The sequence below is a fragment of the Pyrgilauda ruficollis genome, unplaced genomic scaffold (assembly GCF_017590135.1).
Source record: "Pyrgilauda ruficollis isolate IOZ18807 unplaced genomic scaffold, ASM1759013v1 scaffold68, whole genome shotgun sequence".
NCBI classification, from domain to species: domain Eukaryota; kingdom Metazoa; phylum Chordata; class Aves; order Passeriformes; family Passeridae; genus Pyrgilauda; species Pyrgilauda ruficollis.
The window spans coordinates 296,372-317,449 of record NW_024528599.1 but is presented as its reverse complement, the minus strand read 5'-3'; the positions used below and the strand labels follow the sequence as shown (position 1 = coordinate 317,449).

At 43.2% G+C, this 21,078-nt stretch overlaps 1 protein-coding gene across 1 annotated transcript in view; it reads right to left on the bottom strand.

Moving 5' to 3' along the window:
• The window catches only part of RIPOR2 (RHO family interacting cell polarization regulator 2), a 51,582-nt gene that overhangs the window by 14,109 nt on the left and 16,395 nt on the right, over nt 1–21,078 (bottom strand). The window contains exons 2-13 of the mRNA XM_041484834.1: nt 19,247–19,373; nt 17,938–18,093; nt 17,224–17,302; nt 16,984–17,007; nt 15,898–15,951; nt 12,949–13,098; nt 11,976–12,039; nt 8,205–8,248; nt 6,826–6,951; nt 5,295–5,443; nt 4,095–4,224; nt 1,385–2,074 (exon numbers count right to left, since the gene is read on the bottom strand). Of these exons, the coding sequence (XP_041340768.1) occupies nt 1,385–2,074; nt 4,095–4,224; nt 5,295–5,443; nt 6,826–6,951; nt 8,205–8,248; nt 11,976–12,039; nt 12,949–13,098; nt 15,898–15,951; nt 16,984–17,007; nt 17,224–17,302; nt 17,938–18,093; nt 19,247–19,373 (1,793 nt within the window). The remainder of the gene's footprint in view (nt 1–1,384; nt 2,075–4,094; nt 4,225–5,294; nt 5,444–6,825; nt 6,952–8,204; nt 8,249–11,975; nt 12,040–12,948; nt 13,099–15,897; nt 15,952–16,983; nt 17,008–17,223; nt 17,303–17,937; nt 18,094–19,246; nt 19,374–21,078) is intronic.

Sequence of the window (21,078 nt, the reverse complement as noted above, 5' to 3'; positions counted from 1 at the left end):
CAAGCAAACGGAACACCAACATGTGGGCCATTTTCTCTGCTCATCTAATATGGCCAAGAGAGGTTTCTTCAGCCACAGCTGGATTCCAGCTCAACCCTTCTGCAAGAGGAGCCCTTTTCTGCATAGTTGCTGGTGATGCTGAGTGCCAGTCTGTGAACTGATCAATAGGTGATACCCAGGCTTCAACCGAAGAGGCATCCATCTTGAGTGTGCAGGAATCCTGTCTGCACACATCCATCCTCTCTGCCCCCATCCTATGTCTGTCTGTTTGTAACTTCTGATCAAAGCAGCCTAAATAAACAGTCTCCATTGTGTCTCTGCCCTTTGGAGAGTTGACCTCTTGTACCAAGTTAGAAAATAATAGTAATGGTACCTTTGCCTGCTTGAACCTCTCTAGGAATAAATTATGCAAGGAACAGGGGCTGCAGGCTGACAAAAAAACCACTTAACTTGGGAAAGTACCATGCAATGGAAATAAGGAGGTTAACGAAGTTTCTTTGTAAAAAGATAATGCAGAAGAATAAATGATTCCCCGCCTCCTCCTCAGCCTTGTTTTTGAATTATGAGGCTTAAATGACCAACTTGCATATGAATATGAAGCATTTGAAATGATTATTTCCCATATAATACTGTTTGCAGAGTAACGTGCCATGAGTTGTTATTCATGGGGGAGCTAAAACAACAGTGACCTGCAGTAAACATATTAACAACACACATGCAAATCCCTTTTCTTCCAATTTTTAACATTATTCTCTGCATCTTGATGTAATGACAGGATGTCTCTCATTATGAAAATGGGTGAGGGGAAAAAGGAAAAGGCCATGTCTAGGCGACAAGGGGACAGCAACCTTCAGTGATACTTGTGCTTCTAAATCCCTTGGCAATTTAGAAAATTCAGCTTCTATGACTACAAGGCCTGATCCTCAGCTGGTGTAGTTTTGCACAGCTCCACGGAGTTCAGGGGCAGTATGATAAAGTACACCCACTGAGGATGTGACTCATAGATTTCAAAGGCAGAAGTTTGGCTATATTTGATCCCCAGTATGGCACAAGCAATGGGTTCAAAAGAGGTGATTCACAATGGTTCACAAAGCCTTCAGAGAAGGGTATAATTTAATTACCCTTCTGTCATATCACCTTTTTCTCTTTCCCCCAGGTTTTGCTAAAAGTTCTGTTGCTTGAGGACACAAGGTTATGATAAGCACATTGCTGACAAAAGTTTAAAAATGCAACATTGTGAAAGGATACTCCAAGCAGGAGCAAATCTACTGCTACCAGGGAATTTCTAGGTCCAGAAAGCCTACTTTGATGTTTACGAGGCAGGCAAGGACATTCTACCTGCTCAGATTTTCTTTAGGGTAGCATTTTCTGAAAACGTACTCACTTTTAGGATGTCATCTAGATGCATCACTTCTTGATCCAGGTCCTGAAACTCTTTATACTGCTCTTTATGTGGCTCAAGAGCTAAGAGAAGCCCTTGCAAGGCCTCCTCAATACTTCCATCGAGATAGGACTTATATCCTTCTGATTCCCCACTAATGGATCCCTCACACGGCAGCCTCTCTGGGGTCAGAGGTGTCTCTGCTGATGTAAGCCTTTTGACCAGCTGCTTCGTGATGTTGCCCTCATAGGTATCCAGCTCCACAGGCTTGAGTTCTGAGCCTTCATCCGTGTCCTGCAGCAGAGACACCGGCACACTCGTTTCTGCAAAGACACGATCGCTCCCAGCATCGGAGATCTTTTGGCAAACTTCAGGAGCTGCCCTTGGGGTGTTCTTGTTCTCAGCCACCGCTCCCTCTCTGTGGGACAGCAGGTCCTTTGGCTCAGCAACAGAGTCTCTGCGGGAGTCGCTGCTGCTACAGTCCAGGCTTGAGCTCTGGGAGGACTCCAGGGCTCGGTGCTGGGTGGGGGTCACAGCGATGTCAGGGCTGGAGCTGACATGAGCAGACGAGGACTCTGCTGAATTGGCAGGGGGCACAGCGTCTTCGTAAGGCAGGTCACCAAAAGTGAAGGAGAGAGGCCGCTTCTCAGTGGCCGTTGTCCCATTTTCAAAGACATCATCTGGCAAATTTGACTGAAAAGATAATAGGGAGAAAATGTTTTTCATGCAGCATTGGAAAGAGGAAAAAAATAACAGCATGTGCCCAGGAAAGAAAAAGGCAAGGCAAAAGATTAAAGAAGCATTCAAGACTTCAGAGATGGAAAAAAATATTTCAAATCAAACTTCCGCTTTCATCTGCCATAGCTCCTCAATTTCAGTGTGAAAACTTCTGGAAAACCTGGGCTCAGCATCTCTCTGCTAAATAGAGAGCTCTAGGAAATGATCTCCAGAGAGAGTCATGAATTCTGCTCACCCTATATTCTCTCAAACAGCATTTCCAGTGCACTGCTCTAGTTCCTGTACCATGGCTCTTTTTAATGGGATTGTACGTAAGCCACCTTGTCTGCATTTTCCTGCTCATTACAGATTTCTATTCTACTTATTTTCTGACTTCTAAAGTAGCAATCCATAAAACACAGCACAAAATTTTGCTCCAAAAGTTTCTCTAGTGTCATGGTGGTTAAATGGTGATAGTACCGTGCTATTGCTTTTTATCCAATGTCCTGCACATGGCATGGATGTCTGTAACAATTGTTGAACAAGAGTTATACAGGAGTTCCATGCAACGTGTTTCTGCTGAACTGAGTCAGCAATATTGGTGGTATATTGAGCACGACACTGATCATTAAAGAAGCAAAACCAGCCTATGCAGACTCCAGACTTATCATGGCAGACATATATATATAGATGTTCATCTCTGATTAACATATGGGGAAAAATCACTATAGGAGTCACAACCTGCCTATCTAACCTACAAACCTTGCTTTGTTATGTGGCCAGCTCATGGAAATGCATGGCACTGATGGAAGGCAACTACTATTTTGCTGACAATTTGCTGCAAAGAACTGTAGGTATCCACCTGTTGCTAAGCTTAAGGTTTAAGTGTCCAAAACTTGAAATTTTTTTCTAGTATTATTAGCAGCTTTTTTTTTCCTAAACATTATCATAGTCAAAAGTTTATTTCTTCTTTCCCTTGACATGGGCATGCTTTTAGCTTCTGAAAGTCATGTTACTAAGCAAATGTAGAGCGTCAATCAGCGCAGCAGGTGATTTTTAAGAACCCTGTTGGCTTGTACTCCTGCCCTGTTCTCTGCCCACAGACAGCTGATTTCTGATCATTATCTCTGCAGAAACCAAGAGGAATTTTGATTTAATGTGAGCTGCATGGGCTCACAGTTATGTCCTGCCCTCTAATCAGTCAGCAAAATGAGCAAGTTGCAACAGAGAGCGACACATGAAGCATGCGTGGGAATGGAAATGCCACACAGGAACTGAAAAACTCCTTCACCAAACAAAAACCAGGACTCACATATAGCTCTAGCCCTGCTTTTGGGCTTAGCCTGAGCGATGGCAGGTCACTAAAAGAGCGACTGCGACGAAGCTTGTCAAAGAAAGTGTCTTGAAGAGCATCTAAGATTGTCAACTTTGGCCTGTCTTGCAGGGGATGCAGCCATTTCTTCAACAGTTAAAGCAAAGAGGGTGTGAGGAAGGGCAAGTTAAATGAATGCTTTGCAGCAGAGTACTAAGTTACAGGCATGGGATGTGGCACTTGTAAAGTTAATCTCTGTACAGATGGCCTGATTAAGTATTCAGAATTCAATTCATGCAAAATGTAGGAACACCCTGTGAATATCTTCAGTACAGGGGGAAATTTTATCACAGGATACTTAAAAATACTTGTGCTATAATAGTTGTTAAACTACTGTTGCAAAATGAAAACACATTTTTTAAAGATTATTCAAGCATCACAGCAGTCAGGCAGGAAGGATAGGTATGCATTAATTGGCCACATAGTTTCAAAGATGCCAGGATCATAGTCACCTTCTTTAAGGATTAGCAGCTAGGAATGCACTTGCTTTATATGTATTTGTAAGGGTAACCTGCTGGAACCAGGGCAAAAAAAGCTTAGACACGTAAAGCAGTGAAATGTTTGCAGTGTTTGAACTGCTCTAAGGTTTCTTGTTACATAAACACAAAGCCAAACAGAGCTTACAAAAAATGAGTGGTCCTTGAAGGTTGGTGTTTCAGGAGTGCCTTGGCTGTACATGGACATTCTCCTCTGGAGAGCAGATGCCTTGCTCACATTTCCCGTGGATGGGGTCAAGTCTTCAACATCAAATGGGCTACAAATACACAAGTAAGAGGGGAGAAAATAAAAGGTTGTTAGGCTGAGCAAGGGGGACTTTCAGGTCAATAGAAAGCATTTTTGAAAGGGTGGTTTATTAGCACATCAAAACCAAAAGGTAGCAAGATTTTAAACTGAAGCGTTTAAAGAAAATGTTGTTAATTAGACAGCAGTCTCAGAAGTGTGGTTTTTGGGTCTGATAAAAGTGTTCCCTCAGAAATCATTTATGTAGTGTAGTCTGATGTTATTCTTCTCACATGAAAAGTATTCTTGCATTTGAGTTGCCAAGTGTCACACATACTAATGAGAAAGGTGCTCAACTATTAATAGAGCTGTTGCATTGTAAAGGAAATCAGGAGCTGTTATTGCTGCCTTCATGTTTATTGCATTGCAAGACACAGCACACATGACTCTAAAAAGTTAAATGCATCAATGCTTCTTCAGAAATGACATTTACTTTTTTCATTAAAATGCAGTGAGAATTGGGTTTGTATCCTAAGGCTACCAGCTCACCTATGCTGACCAATGTGAATAGAAAACACCAAGAGATTTCCCATCACTCTTGTGGTGTATGAAGCCCTTAAAAGCCAGCTTTTCAAGATGGGCCAGCTCCTGAACTTTGCTATGCTGGTGTAAATTCATAAAATGCTTTTTAAAAAACATTTTTAAAAGCATATATTATATATATAAATTATATATATATATATAAATTATATATATATATATGAGCACTCAGTTATATCCCATTTTTAAGCTTTGAAGTAAGCTTTAGGCAATTCTGAGATCTATCATCACTAAGCAGTTCCCATACCTTATAATGTTCTTACCAAACCTAATTTAACAGCTGAAACTAGGCACAGTCCTCTTTACCACAGGAAAACCAAGCAAAGTGTGGCTGACCATGAGCTAACTCTCATATACCAAACTTGGGCCACAATTCCTTCACAGTCTTCCTTGGCAGGGAAAAATATGGAGAGAACAACCCATGGATGAGCCATTTTTCTTTGGTTGAAGTTTTACAGCTGATTGATTGATTGATTGACAAACTGACCAACAAGTTGTACTTACTACCAGGTGATCTCAAGGTTCAGCTTTACTGTGCCAAGGTCATTAATGTCTACTGCAACCACCTGAGGCCGAGCTGCAAACAGGTCTTTTGTCTCACAGGTTACACTTCCCACAAGGATATGAGTAGCAAGCCCTTTAACTTCTGTGACCTGTAAGAAATAAGAACAGGATATTTAGGACCACAAAGGGCATTGCACACCTTAATCCCAAGAAAATAATTTTGATTGTCTGGCCTGACCCCCTTGCCAAAAAGCTTCTAAAAATATGATTGTCTGTTGTATTACATAACGAAAAAGTCTGGGTTTGGTGGTGGTTTTGTTTTGGCTTTTTTTAGGAAATGCATAGTTGCATATGATCATGATTCCATGTTTTATGTTTTTTTATAGGAGTCAGAAGAGGACAAGCATACTAAGGGGCTGTCTAGTCTGATATTTGATCTTTTGCACTAATGATAACCAGAGCCCAAGGGAAGAGTGAGAACAGGGAGGCCATAGAGTGTCTCAGCAGTTGACAAATTCCTGACTGGGAATCTCCTGATGTAACTTGTCTAATTCGTAATTCCCAAGGGAGCTCTCTTGCAGGTATTTCTCTTTTGTAACTCTGAAGCCATGTAATTGTTTGCACCAAGGATGGCCTTTGGTGAGGACTTCCACAGTTCTACTGTTGAGGAACCACCTCTGTGTACGTTGTTACAGTAGGAGTAGAGCACTATTCATATTCAGAGATATATTTGCCTGGGAATTCAGAGTGACAGTTCTATATGCAGCTCCTACATAAACCAGCCTTTGGCTGTTTGCTTGAAAGTCAGTTCTTGAGCCTCTTATGTGAAAGTGTTTGGACATAATCCAAAAAGGGAAGAGAATATACACATTAACCTTAATAATACTGGGATTCTTGTGTACTATAAAAAGGGGTTCTCTCCTAACTTTCCACCTTAAACCTGTGTGTTAGATTGAGGAGAATGACTCACCATGTGTCACAACTTGCATTTCACTGAAAACCTACTGTCTCACGGATCTGGGATTATTTTGGTTGTGGGTTTTGTAATCACCTGCAATTTTTTCATAAAATCATTGCAGTGTCTAAGTGGGCCATTTCCCCTAAGACTTTCAAGACATTCTTCTGTTTAAGCTTCCTAACCAGGGACGTCTGGAATGGTTTCTAGAAGCAGTTTCTAGACAGGGGTCAGAGAATGGGTATCTCTAGGTTGAAGGCTTATTGGAAAGAAAGCATATGGACTTCCAGCCAGGAGAAAACTGTTGGGACACTGGGGGCAATGAAGAGATGGAACAGTGATGGAAAGACTCCAGTTTGGGAAGAAAATCTCTCCCACAGCTCTCACAAACTGATTAGTCTTGTAGTATCTACACTGGACAATACTACAGCACTTTAGTAGGTGTGTCAGAAATATTAATTATGGCTTGTTTCTAAAGAATTTAATGATCTGCTTCTGTGTTTTTGCTGATGGTGCATGAGAAGGCAGGTTCTTGACTCCTGCCTTGCTTGCAGGCAAAAGAGTCAGCATGCATACCTTAATGGAGATCAGTCCAACAATGAGAGGGAGGAAAACCATCTCTTCTCCATCCCAGCTTTGCTTGCCGTTCACTTCTATCTTGCCTTTCAGTTTCCAGCGCTGGCGACCGTAACGCATGAAAATCTAAAAAAGAAAAATCCTCTCATTTTCTCGAGAAATCTGTTCTCGTGATGCACAAATATCAGAAACAGAACTGGGGAAAGACTCTGAGAAAGGCTGGAAGAGTTACGTGCCATAGGTGCTGCCCTTCCACTTCCCATTGAGTCAGAAGGAGAAATCTACTGGAGGATCTCTATCTCTCAGCTCTCCTAATTGCTCCTTTTGGTAGTGGACCCCTCATTCAAGTTTTTAACTTCATGTAACTTGATGACTCATAACAAATCTGCAAGGCATTTAATTCCATTTACAGGGAAAGTGGCAGGGCAAGGGAGATTTGGGAGGGCAGGATGAAAGCATCGGTGGTCTATCCTAACATCTACAACTTGTTGGATTGTCTGCCTTTCCAGGCAGGTGAGCTTTTGGCCATTCCCCATCAGAGACCATCCCAGCTGTGAGGTTTTGGCTGTCTGATAATGGAAATTAATGACATCCATAGTGCAGTAACCCAATTTGAAGCATCAAGGGCAGGAAGACCACTTTGGGCTAGCTGGGAGACACCTGCACCTCTGTGACCGCACAGAGGAAGCAGGAGTCATTTGTCACAGGGAATGAGAGTGGAAACAAATCAATCTATGATCGAGGCAGCTAGGAAGTACTGGTTGGAGGGATCCATTATTAATCCACTGCAAATTTATTGCAAGGTTAGTTCTGTTCTGGTAGAGCTGGAGGCTTTTATTTTAATCCATCTCTAATTAAGACACTCCTGATGATCTCTACTGAAACACTGCAATGACCAGAGACCCTGATGCGGCCTCACAGCAGGTAACATCTGGGTCTCGAGACATGGTTATTCAGTGTCTTTCTGCCACTTAGATCTGTGATGTAGTAGAGCCTATGCATTCAGTAAAGGATGCTTGCAAGGATGTGTTCCATTCACCCTACGTGCATGGGATGGGGCATATGCTTTTTTCCAGGGGTATTATACACTTTTGTCACAAATAAGATTTTTAAAAGCTAAAAAAAAAAAAGCTCAAAGTTCTTCTAACAGCTATCACCCAGTTCTCTGAATGTAAAATCCAGGTCTTCTGACAGATGCCCTGACAAAAGCAGACATACAGAGAACGCAAGGTTTTTCAGAGCACATATGGGAAAAATAATAGCTGTTTATTGAGGCGCTGATGTGAAAAGATTTTATTCATCATGATGTAAAAAGCAGCAGAGGTGTGCCTTCCTTTTGGTTCTTTTGCTATTTAATAAACAAACTCATGCAGACATACCTCATATTGATCTCCTGGGCAGAGCCGAGCGAAGCCAGCCAGACCTGAGAAGGAAAGACACAGAGGGGCTGTGGGAGGGCCTGGGCTGCCAGGCATGGCTGAGCCCAGAAGTGGGGTGCAGTGGGGTGCCCAGATTCACACTTGGACAGAAGAGACCAACACTCTCCTGCAGCCCCCCAGCTGCTGTTTATATCCCCCCTCTTACTGCTGCCTGTGCACCCTCTGAACCAAGACAACCCACCATCTTAATTTTCTTTATTTTGTGTAAAATTCACTGGGCTGTGGTTTCTTGCACATGGAAGATTTATGCCTTCCAGCTTTTTTCCCTGTTAGAGCCTAAAGTTTCCTTTTATATAGCAACTATAGAAAAAGGAGAAACACCTCTCTGATGTCATCTGGCTTCAGACACTCAGCTGAGAGCCCCTCCCATGGCGAGGTGTAGGCAAGCTGCTGATCCCCCTGATCCTCCTCAATGCTGTATGACCGAGCTCCACACTTCAACACAGATCCCTTTTTCAGTACATCTTCAGAGAGACACAGCAAGCAACAGGGGCTCCTTCTGCTTGGTGTTTCCATAACATTATCATTCCCATAATAGCTGAGTGTCTTTCAATAGTAAGTGCATCAAAAAATATGACTGACATCTGTAATACCAGATTAATCCCATTTTTCCCCAGAGCAGGAGAAGTAGCACAGCAAAGCACTTGTGATCTGTGTTTGGTTTTGGGGTTTTTTAAGGTAAGACATAACAATGCTATTTTTATATCAGCACTGTGCATATGAAATGAAAGTTTCCTGAGGCTCCACACTGAAATCCAAGGGGAATTACCACCCTGCTCCTGGCCTGCTGACCTGCTTTTTTACAGGATTCAACTGGTTGTTTTTCTCATAGAAGGAGCTTATCCTTTCTCACAGATTCCCCTCAGAATGTAGCCATTGCACTTGTTTTGGTATAAAAACTTAGCCAGCTTTGCCTGTGTGAGCCTAAATCTATGCCTCTACTGTTGCAGTGTCCAAAGAAACCGTCTTGAGGCCACATATAAAGCCTGTGGCAGAGATAGGAATGCCCCAGCGCAACACACAGGAGTGTGCTAAAATCAAGAAAAGTATAAGGAGCCCTAGTGCTGGTTGTATTTGCATGAATTAGTCCTGCTAGCTGTACTGTAGGAGCAACTCAATCCCTGCATGCAGTCATGGGCTGTCCCCGTGATCTGCTTATCTGCCTCTTCCATTTCTTTGACCAGAAAATAGTTTTCTTTGCTCATCTTAGTGTTCAGCAGAACAGAGAGGCCCTTGCACAGAGCTCATATTACCAATTCCTTTCTAATTTACTGTTAATAAATAATTTAAGATTACTAGCAGTCTACCACTGCTTCTCTCTCCCCAGGCATGCTTTTATAAGTGAATTTGATCCCTCCTGGGACACATCACCAAAAGCATGTGAGGAAAACAAATGGTCCTTTTTTTGCCCAGTATATGGGGAGGGTGGGTGAGGAAACTCCAGCTTAAAACTCCATATGGATGTTGAAGTCTGTGAGCTGTGACTGGCCCAACCAGGCTGGCCAAGTCTTCTCAGCATGATGAAGAGGAAGCTAAACGCTGACTTGACAATAGGGCATAAGTACTTTCACAGGAAACAACAGGGGACAGGGTCATCACTTTGGTAAGGAGGCAGGGCCACCTGGAGCTCATGCAGCATGTGCAGCTCTGCTGGTGTGCAGGATGCTGGACTCCTGGCTGCTGGTGTGGGCTCTGTGTCACAGAGCCACTGGTGTGTCAGGCCAACATATTGGTCTCCCTCGAGTGAAACATCTGGGCTTTTCACTTCCTGCTGTCCTGGCTCTTCAGACAGCTATAAGGGCAATTTCCTGAACATCACAACAGGACACGCAGATTCCATACAGGAATTCCCACACTGGGTTTCCCTGGTAAATTTCAACAACTGATTACTCCTGACCAGTTAGCTAAGCCTGCTGGCACATTTATTATCTTGATTTTAAAAAATTATTAGGCTTTTTTTTTTTTCTATAAATATCAGTCATAAAAGCTCTGTGCAGCTCCCCTGCTTCCTGACAGCATTGTGTAGGTTGGCTTGCTTTCAGTGTAAGTGACAGAGGGCACAAAATAAAAATAACTTTCACTGGAATGGCTAGGAACAGATAAGCTTTGGGGAGAGGAATGCTTTGATTTTAAATTAGATCCTAAAGTTAGCTGGATATGCTGCAGTATAACTTAAGGGAAAACTTGCTGTGTGATCTGCAGGCTTTTTTGCCAGAACTGTTGCAAGCCTTAGCAATAGCGGTGGCTGTATTGTCCTATAGGATTCCTATTCCTAGGGAAAACTATCTAGATAGAAATCTCAGATGCCCTAATTAGAGAATACTTAATATGGAATTTCTCTGCTGTTTTCTAATTTGGGCTTCTTTACATGCTGCAAACTGTGTTCAGAAGGAGCTGCTGGTTGTGCTCTGCTCCTGCACATGAGTGCAGTACCTGCCTTCTCCAGAGCCCTTGAGTTCTGCCAGAGGATTTGGCAACCAAAAGAGAATGGGCCAGACCTCTTCAGCCAAGATATTTGTGACACTGTGACACGTGTCCAGCTGTGGAACTGTGTACTGCATTTACAGCAAGTAAAGAAATGCTCCAAGGCAACTGGAAAATCCCTTTACACACTCTGTGACATTGTTTCATTCAGCATGTCCATGCTGTGGTTCTGCTGTGGGTTCCTGGACAGAAATATCTGTCTCAGTTTCTGTGTGTTCATCTAAAACCTGAGGGATGGAGCTAGGAGAACTCCAGCATCTGCTGCAATTGTTTTCTATAATATGAGAGTGCAGAGTAGCTCTTTTAATTTAATCTAAGATTAATCTTAACCTTCTGCAATGCAATCATAGGAAACAACTGTGACAAGGCAGGCAGAATCAAAACCTTGCATGAGATTTGTGAGCTCTCAAAACTCCACCAGCGATACTGTGGATGTTTTAAATGGCAAGATATCAGAGAAGAATTAAGAGTTCATGAATATTTAGATGCTTTGTTTTATAGAATTATTCTCATGCCAGTGACTGCTGATCCAAAAAAGATATCCCCTCCCAGTGTCTTCTTTAAGACATTGAGTCTTAAAGGGACAACAGCATTAGCAATACCTGATGATCCATTGAGGCTTCAAGTAAAACTGATTCCATTGTATTCAAACCCATAAACTCCCCTGTCATAAAGACAAGGAATAAAAAGGAAAGGTGAATGCCATCACAGAGTTATCATCCTAGAGTTATCTAGGAAAACTATCCCCAGCTTTTTGCTTTTTTTACATTGGGTCAAAAATAGTACTGGTCAAAATTAGCAAAAGTAAAGGAGTTGGAAATAGCTGATATCAAATTAAGAAGTATTTTAAATTTCTAAGTTCAGCTCCATGGCAATTCAGATAATTTCCCAGTCACCTTCTCAAAGAATTACTGAAAATAGAAGCAAAAATTGCAGCAGTCTTCAAAATTGAATTGCTTTGGCTGTTGGGAGGAGTCTTTGTGGGAGGTAATTAGTCTAGAAAACAAAAAGCGGAACCTCAGAAAGTCTGTAAGCATTAGTGTTCCTGTTTCTGTAATCCTTTCCAGTGGGCAGGGGTGTGAACTGGGGCTTTGAAGGCTCAGCAATGGGTGGGAAACCCCACCTGTCATAAATGCATGTCACACAGCACATCTCAATTCCCTCACCAACATGTGCAGCAACTGCTACTGTTTCTGAGAAAGAAGGGAAAGGTGAAGAGGCACTTACCTTTCATCTTGATGCAAAACTCCCCCAATAGGTTTTCCAGCTCTGATTCTATGGTACACATGTTCTGTGTTGGAAAAAAGAACAGTGAGGGCAGACAAAACTTTGGGATTTTTTTTTTAAAGGTCTGTTTGTAAGGATAGATTCAAGATATTTTGCAATAAAATCAATCTCAGAGCCATCCTTCTTGTTTAGCTAGGTCTGGCCCTAAAAAATGGCAGCTATGCCTGCTTTATTTTGACACTGCAACCCTGTGCTTCTCTGCTGCTGCATGCAAATCCTCCTGACAGCAAAAGGGAAGCTCTGGCCCTTGAAGCATAACCTGCTCACTGTTCTGGTCCTCTCCAGCCAGGACTTGTGCCAACAGCTCCAGCTCTATGCCAAAGTGGCTCCCAGCATGATTTAATCGCTCAAGAAACATGGACTACATCAGGAACGAAGGCTGTGAGAGACTGGGTATTAGCCCCTCTCCAGTTCTTCCTTCAGATTTTGGACACCTGTCGCAGCTTGTGTGCTGGAAAGTCTGCAACACTATTAGACTTGCTTATCATCTCCTGCCTGTTTAATAAAATAGATTTTAATCACAGCAAGTACAACAAACAGGATGCAGCATATGTCTCTAGGCACATAGTTTCCAGTCAAGCTGCCATCCCTACATCTGCAGGTGGGAAGGAGGTAGTTGGAGTTTAAGTAGGTTTGGGGCAGATTTATGCTTTTGCTTTTGTGCTGCAGTTCCTAGGTATAACCCTGCTCTCTTAGAGTCTAAACTGTTCTTTCAAGGAATTCTTTGGGCCTGTGTAACCTGTCTTTGTCAGTCATCAGGTATTCACCTGAAGTAAAACAAATACTAATTCTTCTTTGATGGGTTTTCTTTTATTTCTTCTATCTGGATGAAACTCTCCCTGAAATTAGTGGCAAAGTTCCCATGGCTTTCCAACAGTGCGAGAGTGAAAACAATGAACTGATGAGGATGTACCTCTGTGTATTCCTTGTAGCTCCTGTTGATTTCAGTCAAACTCTCTCGAGCTGCTTTGCTGGCAGGAGACATTGCAAAAGCTTGCTTCATTTTGCTGGCACCATCACAGAGACGTCTTTGGATACAATAGGCTTCATAAAGCTCATCCACCTAGTAGGAACAAGGAAAGTGTACTGAAAAACCGCAGAAACCCCAGCAAAATAAAGCCAACACAATGAAGTAATTTGCATTAAAAGAAAACTCAGCCAAACCACTATATCCAATGGAGGGGCTGAGGAAATGAAGCTGTGATAGTGTTACAGTCTCTGGAAAAGAAACACAATATGAAAGTAACTTCTACTGTAAAAATCTCAATAGAGCAACAGTAGATGCCAGCAATTCACCTGCTTGCCCTGCATGCCTCTAAGCATTGCCTCTTGTGTTCTCCCCATCATACCAGTGAGGCAGGAATGCAGCCAGCTTCTCAAACATCTCGCTGTGGGAGACTTCTTTAAAAGGCAACTGCAATGCCCACACTGCTAAATGCAACTGGAAGTGGTAAATGGCACATTTAGCAGGGTCAGCAGTGGCTTTGGTTCCCTAATATCAGCCATGGATCAAGGCTGTTGCAATATTTGACTAATAGGTAGTATTGGAAGTGGGAGTGATATTTTCAACACTTGCTGTCCATCCTTCAGAATCTGGGAGTCATACTAGGAATCAGCACAAGTAAAGGGCTTATAAACATCTGATGTCAAGCTAAAAAAGTATTTTGAACTTCAACTCCCCCAGACATTCACATCTACTAATTTTCTTACATTCCTTTGACACAACTTAGGGACCCAACATATTGCAAGCACTCTGGAAGTTTTGCAAAACATAGTCACGCACAGTTTGAAGCCTCACCTGGATCTAGCTTCAGAGGGGCAATGGATTTACACACCTCATGCTTTGGTTTCCCTTTTCCCTCTAATCCCTGTACTAAACACACACATTTACTCCAACTGAGTCATATATGTACGTATATACAACAGCTATATATAGTGGTTTATGTTTTTATAAACTAAATCTGCCAGATACAGATGATGTGGGTTTTCTAACCTGACTATCAGGGTGAGGAGAAGGACAGGAATGGAAGAAACTGTCTCTTCTTTCTGCTTCTAACATCCCTCCTAAAACAGGATGATATTTGGGTTTTACCTAAAATAACTATTTCCATTGTTATCTCTGAAATCAAGAGGTCATTCTGTGTCCTACAGTGCTCCTGCTCAGCAATGGATTTTCACGGCATAATTTCTTTCTGTGAAAGTATCCAGCACCTTGGCTTCATCAGTCTGTGACTTTGTGTGCTGCATTAGAGATGAGCCTGATGTGACAATCCAGGCATGTTTCAAATCCTATTTTCCAAGCCTGCTTAACCTCTAATAAAAAGTGCTGTTGCTAATTTGTTTGGAACGGGACTTGTCTTCCTGATGGCTTCAAAGCCTTCGGTCAATTTTTACAAGACTATCTTGGATAACTGGTAGCTGAAGCCTCTGACCTGAGGGCACCCTACCCAAAACAGGGAATGCTTTGCAAAGTGAGAGAGCTCAGCATAAGTTAATGACAACAAAGGTAGCATTTTACCATTTTGAAGTTACAAAAGAAGCTTTCTGCACTCATACTCATCCTGTTTCTCTTGCAAGCCAGCAAGCTAAAGACAGCTACTATAAATAGCTGTCACTTGGTATTTACTTCTGACATTGAAGTGGAGCCTTGGTCTGGGATTGATATCCTGCTCCTGCCCATGTAAGTGTGGCTAGGACATGCTCATCTGCTCCCCAAGTATGTGGGATCTGCTGTGGTGCACCCCATTTTTCTTGCTTTGCTTCCCTTGCAGAGCAGTGGTAGATAAAAGACAGAGGGCATCTCTGTGTCCCTGATTAAACACTGCTGAAAAAACCTTTTCTATCATTAGAAACAAAGATGTTTCTCCACCTGCCCAAGCCTGTGGGCTTTCATGCTACACACTCAGTTCCTTTTGTCTCTGTTGCCATGGGCTACAGAGAGTGAACTCACGTAGTTGGCAAGCCTGAGTAACACTGACCAGCGTTACCTCTCACGTTTGGTGCTTTTCACTCTTATTATAAACCCAGAAACCATTAGCTCTGAGCAGGCTGAAGTGGGAAGGATTTGAATGGAAATGTTCTTCAAGTACTAATTTTTGCCATTCATGTTGCCAGCAAGGGAGTAGGTGGCTTGGGGAACAAAATCTCAGTCTATCACCTCATGATTTATATTTTTATTTTCAGCTCCAAGAGAAAGAGAGGACTGAAATTAAAAGGTTTGGATAGGTTGCCATAATTAGAGGACTTGAAGCTGCACAAATGCTTTTTAAATGGCTCTCAAAAGACATTTCATCTGTCAAAAATAATTCATTCCTTTGTCAGGCTCAAAAAAGTAACTAATCACTAGCAGGTATGTTTATAAGTAAGAGAATACCTGCCATGGATTTCATCCAGCTCTAAAACATATTAGTGTAAATCACAAGTACCTCCACCGATATTCTCACCAATGCATTCAAGTGGATGTGGGCCCCAAACCATGCAGCAAAAGCATTAGCAGCGAAATCCAGGAATAAATCCAAACTAGCTGCTGTGTGTGTTAGAGATAACTGCTGAATTAAATTGCTTTCAGATGTAACTCTCCTACCTAAATAAGCATGCTGTGAGATAGATTTTCCCCAGCAAGTCTCCAACCCTATGTTTTCTCTGTACATAAAAGTATGTGGGAGTGTCTTGGGGCATGGCTGGACCTTGGGGTCCATGTGGAAACCCTTTCTTTGGCTCTGACCACCAGCCCATCATGGAAAAAACAGCCAATCTGGGAGCGGCCTCCGCAGCACAAAGGGGTAGCAGGAGGCCAAGGATTTGTTTCCTCAATAATATAGGAACAGATGCAGAAGAAAGATGATAGGAGGGAGCTCATTACCTTGCTAATGTGGAACTCCAGCCTTCTCATGTATCTCTCAACTGCTTTGATTTGCTGAAAGAAAGGAAAAGGCAGAGGTGAGGCACCTTTAAATAAATCAGTAAGACACTGCCACGCTAGCTCTGCTAGGACCCATGGATCTGAGATACTCCTCCTCCTTAAAACACACAGGATTTCCTTGACCAGAATCAGTTGTCCCACCCTACTACTCTTAAGCTGCTGACAATGGAGCTCCTTTACTTCTTTACCTAATGTATATTTTTAAATGTAAGTTTTCATTTGATGGGATATCTCTAGGTTTTTCTACTCATTAAAACAAACAAACAAAAAACACCCAAAAAACCAAAAAAAAAAACCCAAAAAACCCCAAAAAACCAAAGAAAGCAGAGCTTTTTTAGCTCAAAAAATAATGTTTTCAGTACTTTGAAATCCCATATTAATATTCATCAGGTTTTGCATTTCAAGATCCATTGTCTTCCTTAGCAAGCTGGTTTTGAGAATAAACTCAAGTTTGGCATTTTGACTGAAAACAAAAGTCAGACTTTTTCAGAAAATGTTTTTGAAGTATTTCTTCCACCCAAATTCGCCTGCAGGGAAAATGTATTTTCAGTTTTTCTTTCTTCAGAACTCGCAGGAGCAGGAATGAACTGGGGCTTGACCTGGATCCCCCCCAGCCCCCTGGTGCATTGCTATCAGCTCCCATCTGACTGGAGCTGGCTAAGAGAATTTGCACGAGGGAATGGATTTAATGGTTGTCAGCTGACAGAAAAAGGAAGTCCCTCCTCTGCTTCCTTCCTTTCTTGCCTGGAAGGGGTCTGTCTCTCTGTCTGTGCCCATCCCAGAGCCAGTGTGACCTGGCAGACCTCAGAAAAAGGGTTGGTGGGGTATGTTTCACGGCAGATCAGTGAGCACACTGTGTTTGATGCTGCATTAATGGGCAATACCAGAGCTCCTGGGAAGAGGAGGGGAGTGGGACTTCTTCCTTTGAAAATGTAGGTGTTGGCGTGGCTAGCAGATCCCTCTGAGAAAGATTTCCATGTACACTGTATGGATATTGCAAAGTGAGTGTTCAAGGGAATAGCATACCTTATCTAAATCGTACAGAACTCCCTGCAACAGAGAACACAAAACTGATTAATTTTGCAACACGATAGCACCATGAGAAAGTAGTGTTTGACACTCATCAGAACACACAAACAAGACAATGGCTAGAAGGGAAGAAGAGCATCAGTGAAAATTCCCTGTATCCCACACCAATTCCTTGGCTGCTCAAGCACCTCAAGAAGGCCACTGTGCATCTACACAATGAAAAAGCACAGCACGTACCAGGCGTGAGTTTCTTTTCATGTCTTTTAACTGAGTAGTCAGCTTATCCAGCTCTGTCTGGTGAACTTCCAGGTACTCACTGCAAACACAAACCAGAGAACGATGCATGAGCTCTGCAGCACATACCAAGCTGGCTGATGACCATCCTAAAAGAAAATCTGCCTGACAAATGTCTTTCCTCACTGGATGTGTTTACAGACAAAAAACTCATTTATGTTGATCTGTCCTAAAAGCAGCTCCCTGCTGCCTTTTTGGGAATAAATAGGAGTGCACTTATTTAAATGTGTAAGAGCTCGGTGTTCTCTTTACACTGAACAATCAGTTTCAAGTAAGCTAATCTGCTGCTTAGTTTATGGGCTGGTGCCTTCCAGTCGCTACTCCTGTATCTGGCTGATTAAAGCCCTGTTATCATCTAGGATGTTATCTGGAAGGCAATACAAGCTTTTGATAGGACTCTAGGAAACTCAGAGGGGAAAAAAAATTCTGATGTTGAAATCCCAGACTTTGGAAGCTTTTCTCAAAATGTGAATGGATATGGGATTCTGCCTCCTATATTCCTGTTTCCCATACAAATATTTTAGATACTAAGTGTCACAATCCAGACTTCAAGAGGTGTATGTTCATCTCTTGTGAGGAAGGATCCCTATTTTTGTTTCTCTAGGCTCTAAAATGTCACAGAAAGCTTCAGTCAACAAGCAGGATAAAAGCTCTTACTCCAGGCCACTCTTCAGGGCTCGGTAGACCTCTTCCATCCTTTTAGGCTGGGGTTCTTTGGGCGTGGTGCTGTTCTTATGGCCCAAATTATGCATTTTCTTCACCTTTGCTTGGGGCTTCTTGAGCGCTGAGGAATTTTCAATAAAGGAGTTACACCTGCAAAATGAACATCAAAGAAGAAGAAATCCCTATAAATCATAGAAATCTCAAAGGAGCAAAGCTTGAAGAAATCTTCTGATATTATCTCTGCTAGCAAAAAATGAATCTGCTTCTGTGCCTGCCAGTTAAAGGTCTGCATTTCTTTATGGGTTAAGAATCTGAGCAGCCTGGGATATGTGCTTCCCAAGACATAAGTGCTTGTCTGGAAATGCAAGGTCGAGTATGAGTCTCATCAGACATTTCTCTGTCTTACACCATGCCTGTCCTAACTCACATTAGAGAGTCCATGAGAGAGCTGAGCTACATCCAGGTGCTAAACAGAAAGGGGAACCCAGACAATCTCAGGTGCAAAGCCTGCGGGTCCTAAGGAAGACTGAGATTTGATTAAGAAAGTTACTGGAGAACAGCATCACACCACTGGTCTTGAGTATGGAGTGTATGGCAAAGTGAGGACAGCTGTGCTGCACACAGGTGCCTCTTCGGGGACTGTGCTGGTGCGTAGGTCAGCATCTAACAACCATCATTGACTTGGGCTGACAATGGGAGGCCCTTTTCCTGCTGTTACTCCTCAATTGCTAACTGGTGGTCTGGCACTGGGAGACTACACAAATTAAAATCAATAGTAAAGTAGCCTCTGGGAGCATCCAGGACGGCATGGCTTGGGCATGCCTGTCTCAAAGCCCTAAGTCCTGTGTAGCTAAGGGGCAGTGCACAGAAAGGCTCCGCAGCCAAGTTCAAGGAAACAGCTTTGTTTTGGATTCGTAGTTGTGCAGCAATGAGAAAACTGCCTTTTAGGCAGCAGTGGTCTTAAAAAGGAGGTGATGGCAAGTGTATCATGTGCAGTGTTCCTGCACATTTCACATGTTGAAAAGATCCCTGCATAAGTTAAAATGGTTCTCTGAAATTCTCTCACAGCTCTGAGGCATGTGAGGAAGCCCTGCATTAATGGGGGAGAGGCAAACAGGCAGAGGGTAACAGCTTAGTTATACAAAAAAATATATAGAGACATTTTAGCCTAGGACACTTTGTTTGGCAGAGAGTCAGAGAGAAAGAAGTCCTCTCTCACCTCCTTTCCCCCTTCATCCCCTTAAGTCCAGAACTCCCTTACAGCCTGATTTTGAAATTCCCCTTAGAGAGCAAGGGCACTTGCCTGGACCGTCTTTCCTGAAGCCCGCTGAAGCCAGCAAAGGACTGACTTCTAATAATCCCATTAGGACCTCCTGGAGAGAATGAATGTGATCCTATTGACATGATGTCAGGGAGCCTCGGAGATATTCCTGAAAAACAACAGAAAGCATGTCACTGAGGGTGGAATTACAGTAAAAGGCAGGCAGTGAGGCCAGACAGCCTGGTGTCCATCCATGATATTAAGGGGTACCTGAACCCCACGAGGGGCTGCAAGCCAGGGCACAAATCTGTTTGCATTTCCAAATGATCCCCACTCAAAATCAAAACAATCCTATTTTAACTTCTGACTTCCAGCCCAGGGTCAACTGAAAAATGTACCAGAGACGCAAAGAGGGTCTGGATGCGGGACTAGAAACCAGATACTTCAATGTGACAATCCCAACGCCATTCCCAACTTTTGCCATGCCTGGCATGCTTCACCCCCAGCCCCAGTGCCCCCATCTGTCCTGGGAATTATTATGGGAGCATGCAGAGCTTTTAGGAGGCACTCACCATCACTGCAAAGTGTGATTATACACAATAACAATTTTAAAAAGGATTGATACATCATGAATGCCCTGCAGCTCCCCTTTGATCCTTGCTCCCATGGCTGTTCAGCCCAGGGGCTGCTGACAAGGAAGACATGGTGGGTGTGTGTGCAGCCATGACATGCTGTGATGAGAGGGATGCCCTCCACCGTGAAGAGAGAGGAGTAAACAAGCTGCAGGCACTGTATGCTCTGCATTTCATGTGTCTGGGGGCGGGGGGTTGCTCAGCAGGGAGGAAGCCCTTGCCCTCTGTGTGCTCATTTCCAATGCCCAGCTTGGCATCTGCACGAAACTAGGATGATTTCAATCCATCCACAAATAAATAGTAGAGAAGTGCTACAGTTCAGAGCAGCTCTATCTGCTGCCACAAGGGAAAAGGGGGATGCCTTTATCTTCCTTTTCTCCTTAATCCACTGTTTTTCTTGTCTCTGCCCTCGGCAGACAATTAAATTGATTTTTCTGCTGGCTTGGTTTTGTGCTGCTCTGGTAACAGGAATGGCCCCACCAATTTGTGAGGAGCACCATGGCCAATACAGGCCAGGCAGCAGGGCAGGAAGTAGGAGGAAAATGGGGATGCTGGAGAAGAGGGGGCTGGTCAGCGGGTGCTGCCAGACACAGCTCCCCCATCCTGCAGGACCCATCCTCTCACTGCCTCCATCCTTCCTGGGATATCAGTTCAGCTGATGACACCACTGTGCTGTGAAACGGACTGAGAAACTAGGCCAGCTTAAAAATAATCTGACAGAAAATGAAAAAGAGGGGTTTTAGCAGTTCTTTTCCATCTATTTTAAAAGCTGGACCCAGCCTGCCCCATGGCCCCAGTTCATTTCACTGCAATAGCCAGACTGAGGGATGAGCTTGGCAATGAAGCAGGATGGTATGGCAGGGGCTGGAGCTGCCTGCAGGCAATGGAGCTGATGCTCTATGAAACTCTGACCTACAGGGCTGAGGGGTGACAGCAAGTCTAAACCACCCTCTCATCCCCACAGGTCAGGAATGACTGTGAGTGCCCAATAAAACAGCCATTTGTGAAAGCCAGAGATCTACAGTGTGAGCCTTCACAACTGAACATATTTATTAATGATAAGCACCGGAGCTACGTGGTGCTTGCATGGCAAACATTCACTGCAGAAAGCAAATATGTGGGGAAACATTGTGCACTGCTCAGTTATATTTAATTTGGAGCATTAAACTGGGCAAATACAAGTACTCTTTGGTGTGGCAGTAGGTGCCACGGCAAACCACTGTTTCTCTTTGGAGAAGACTG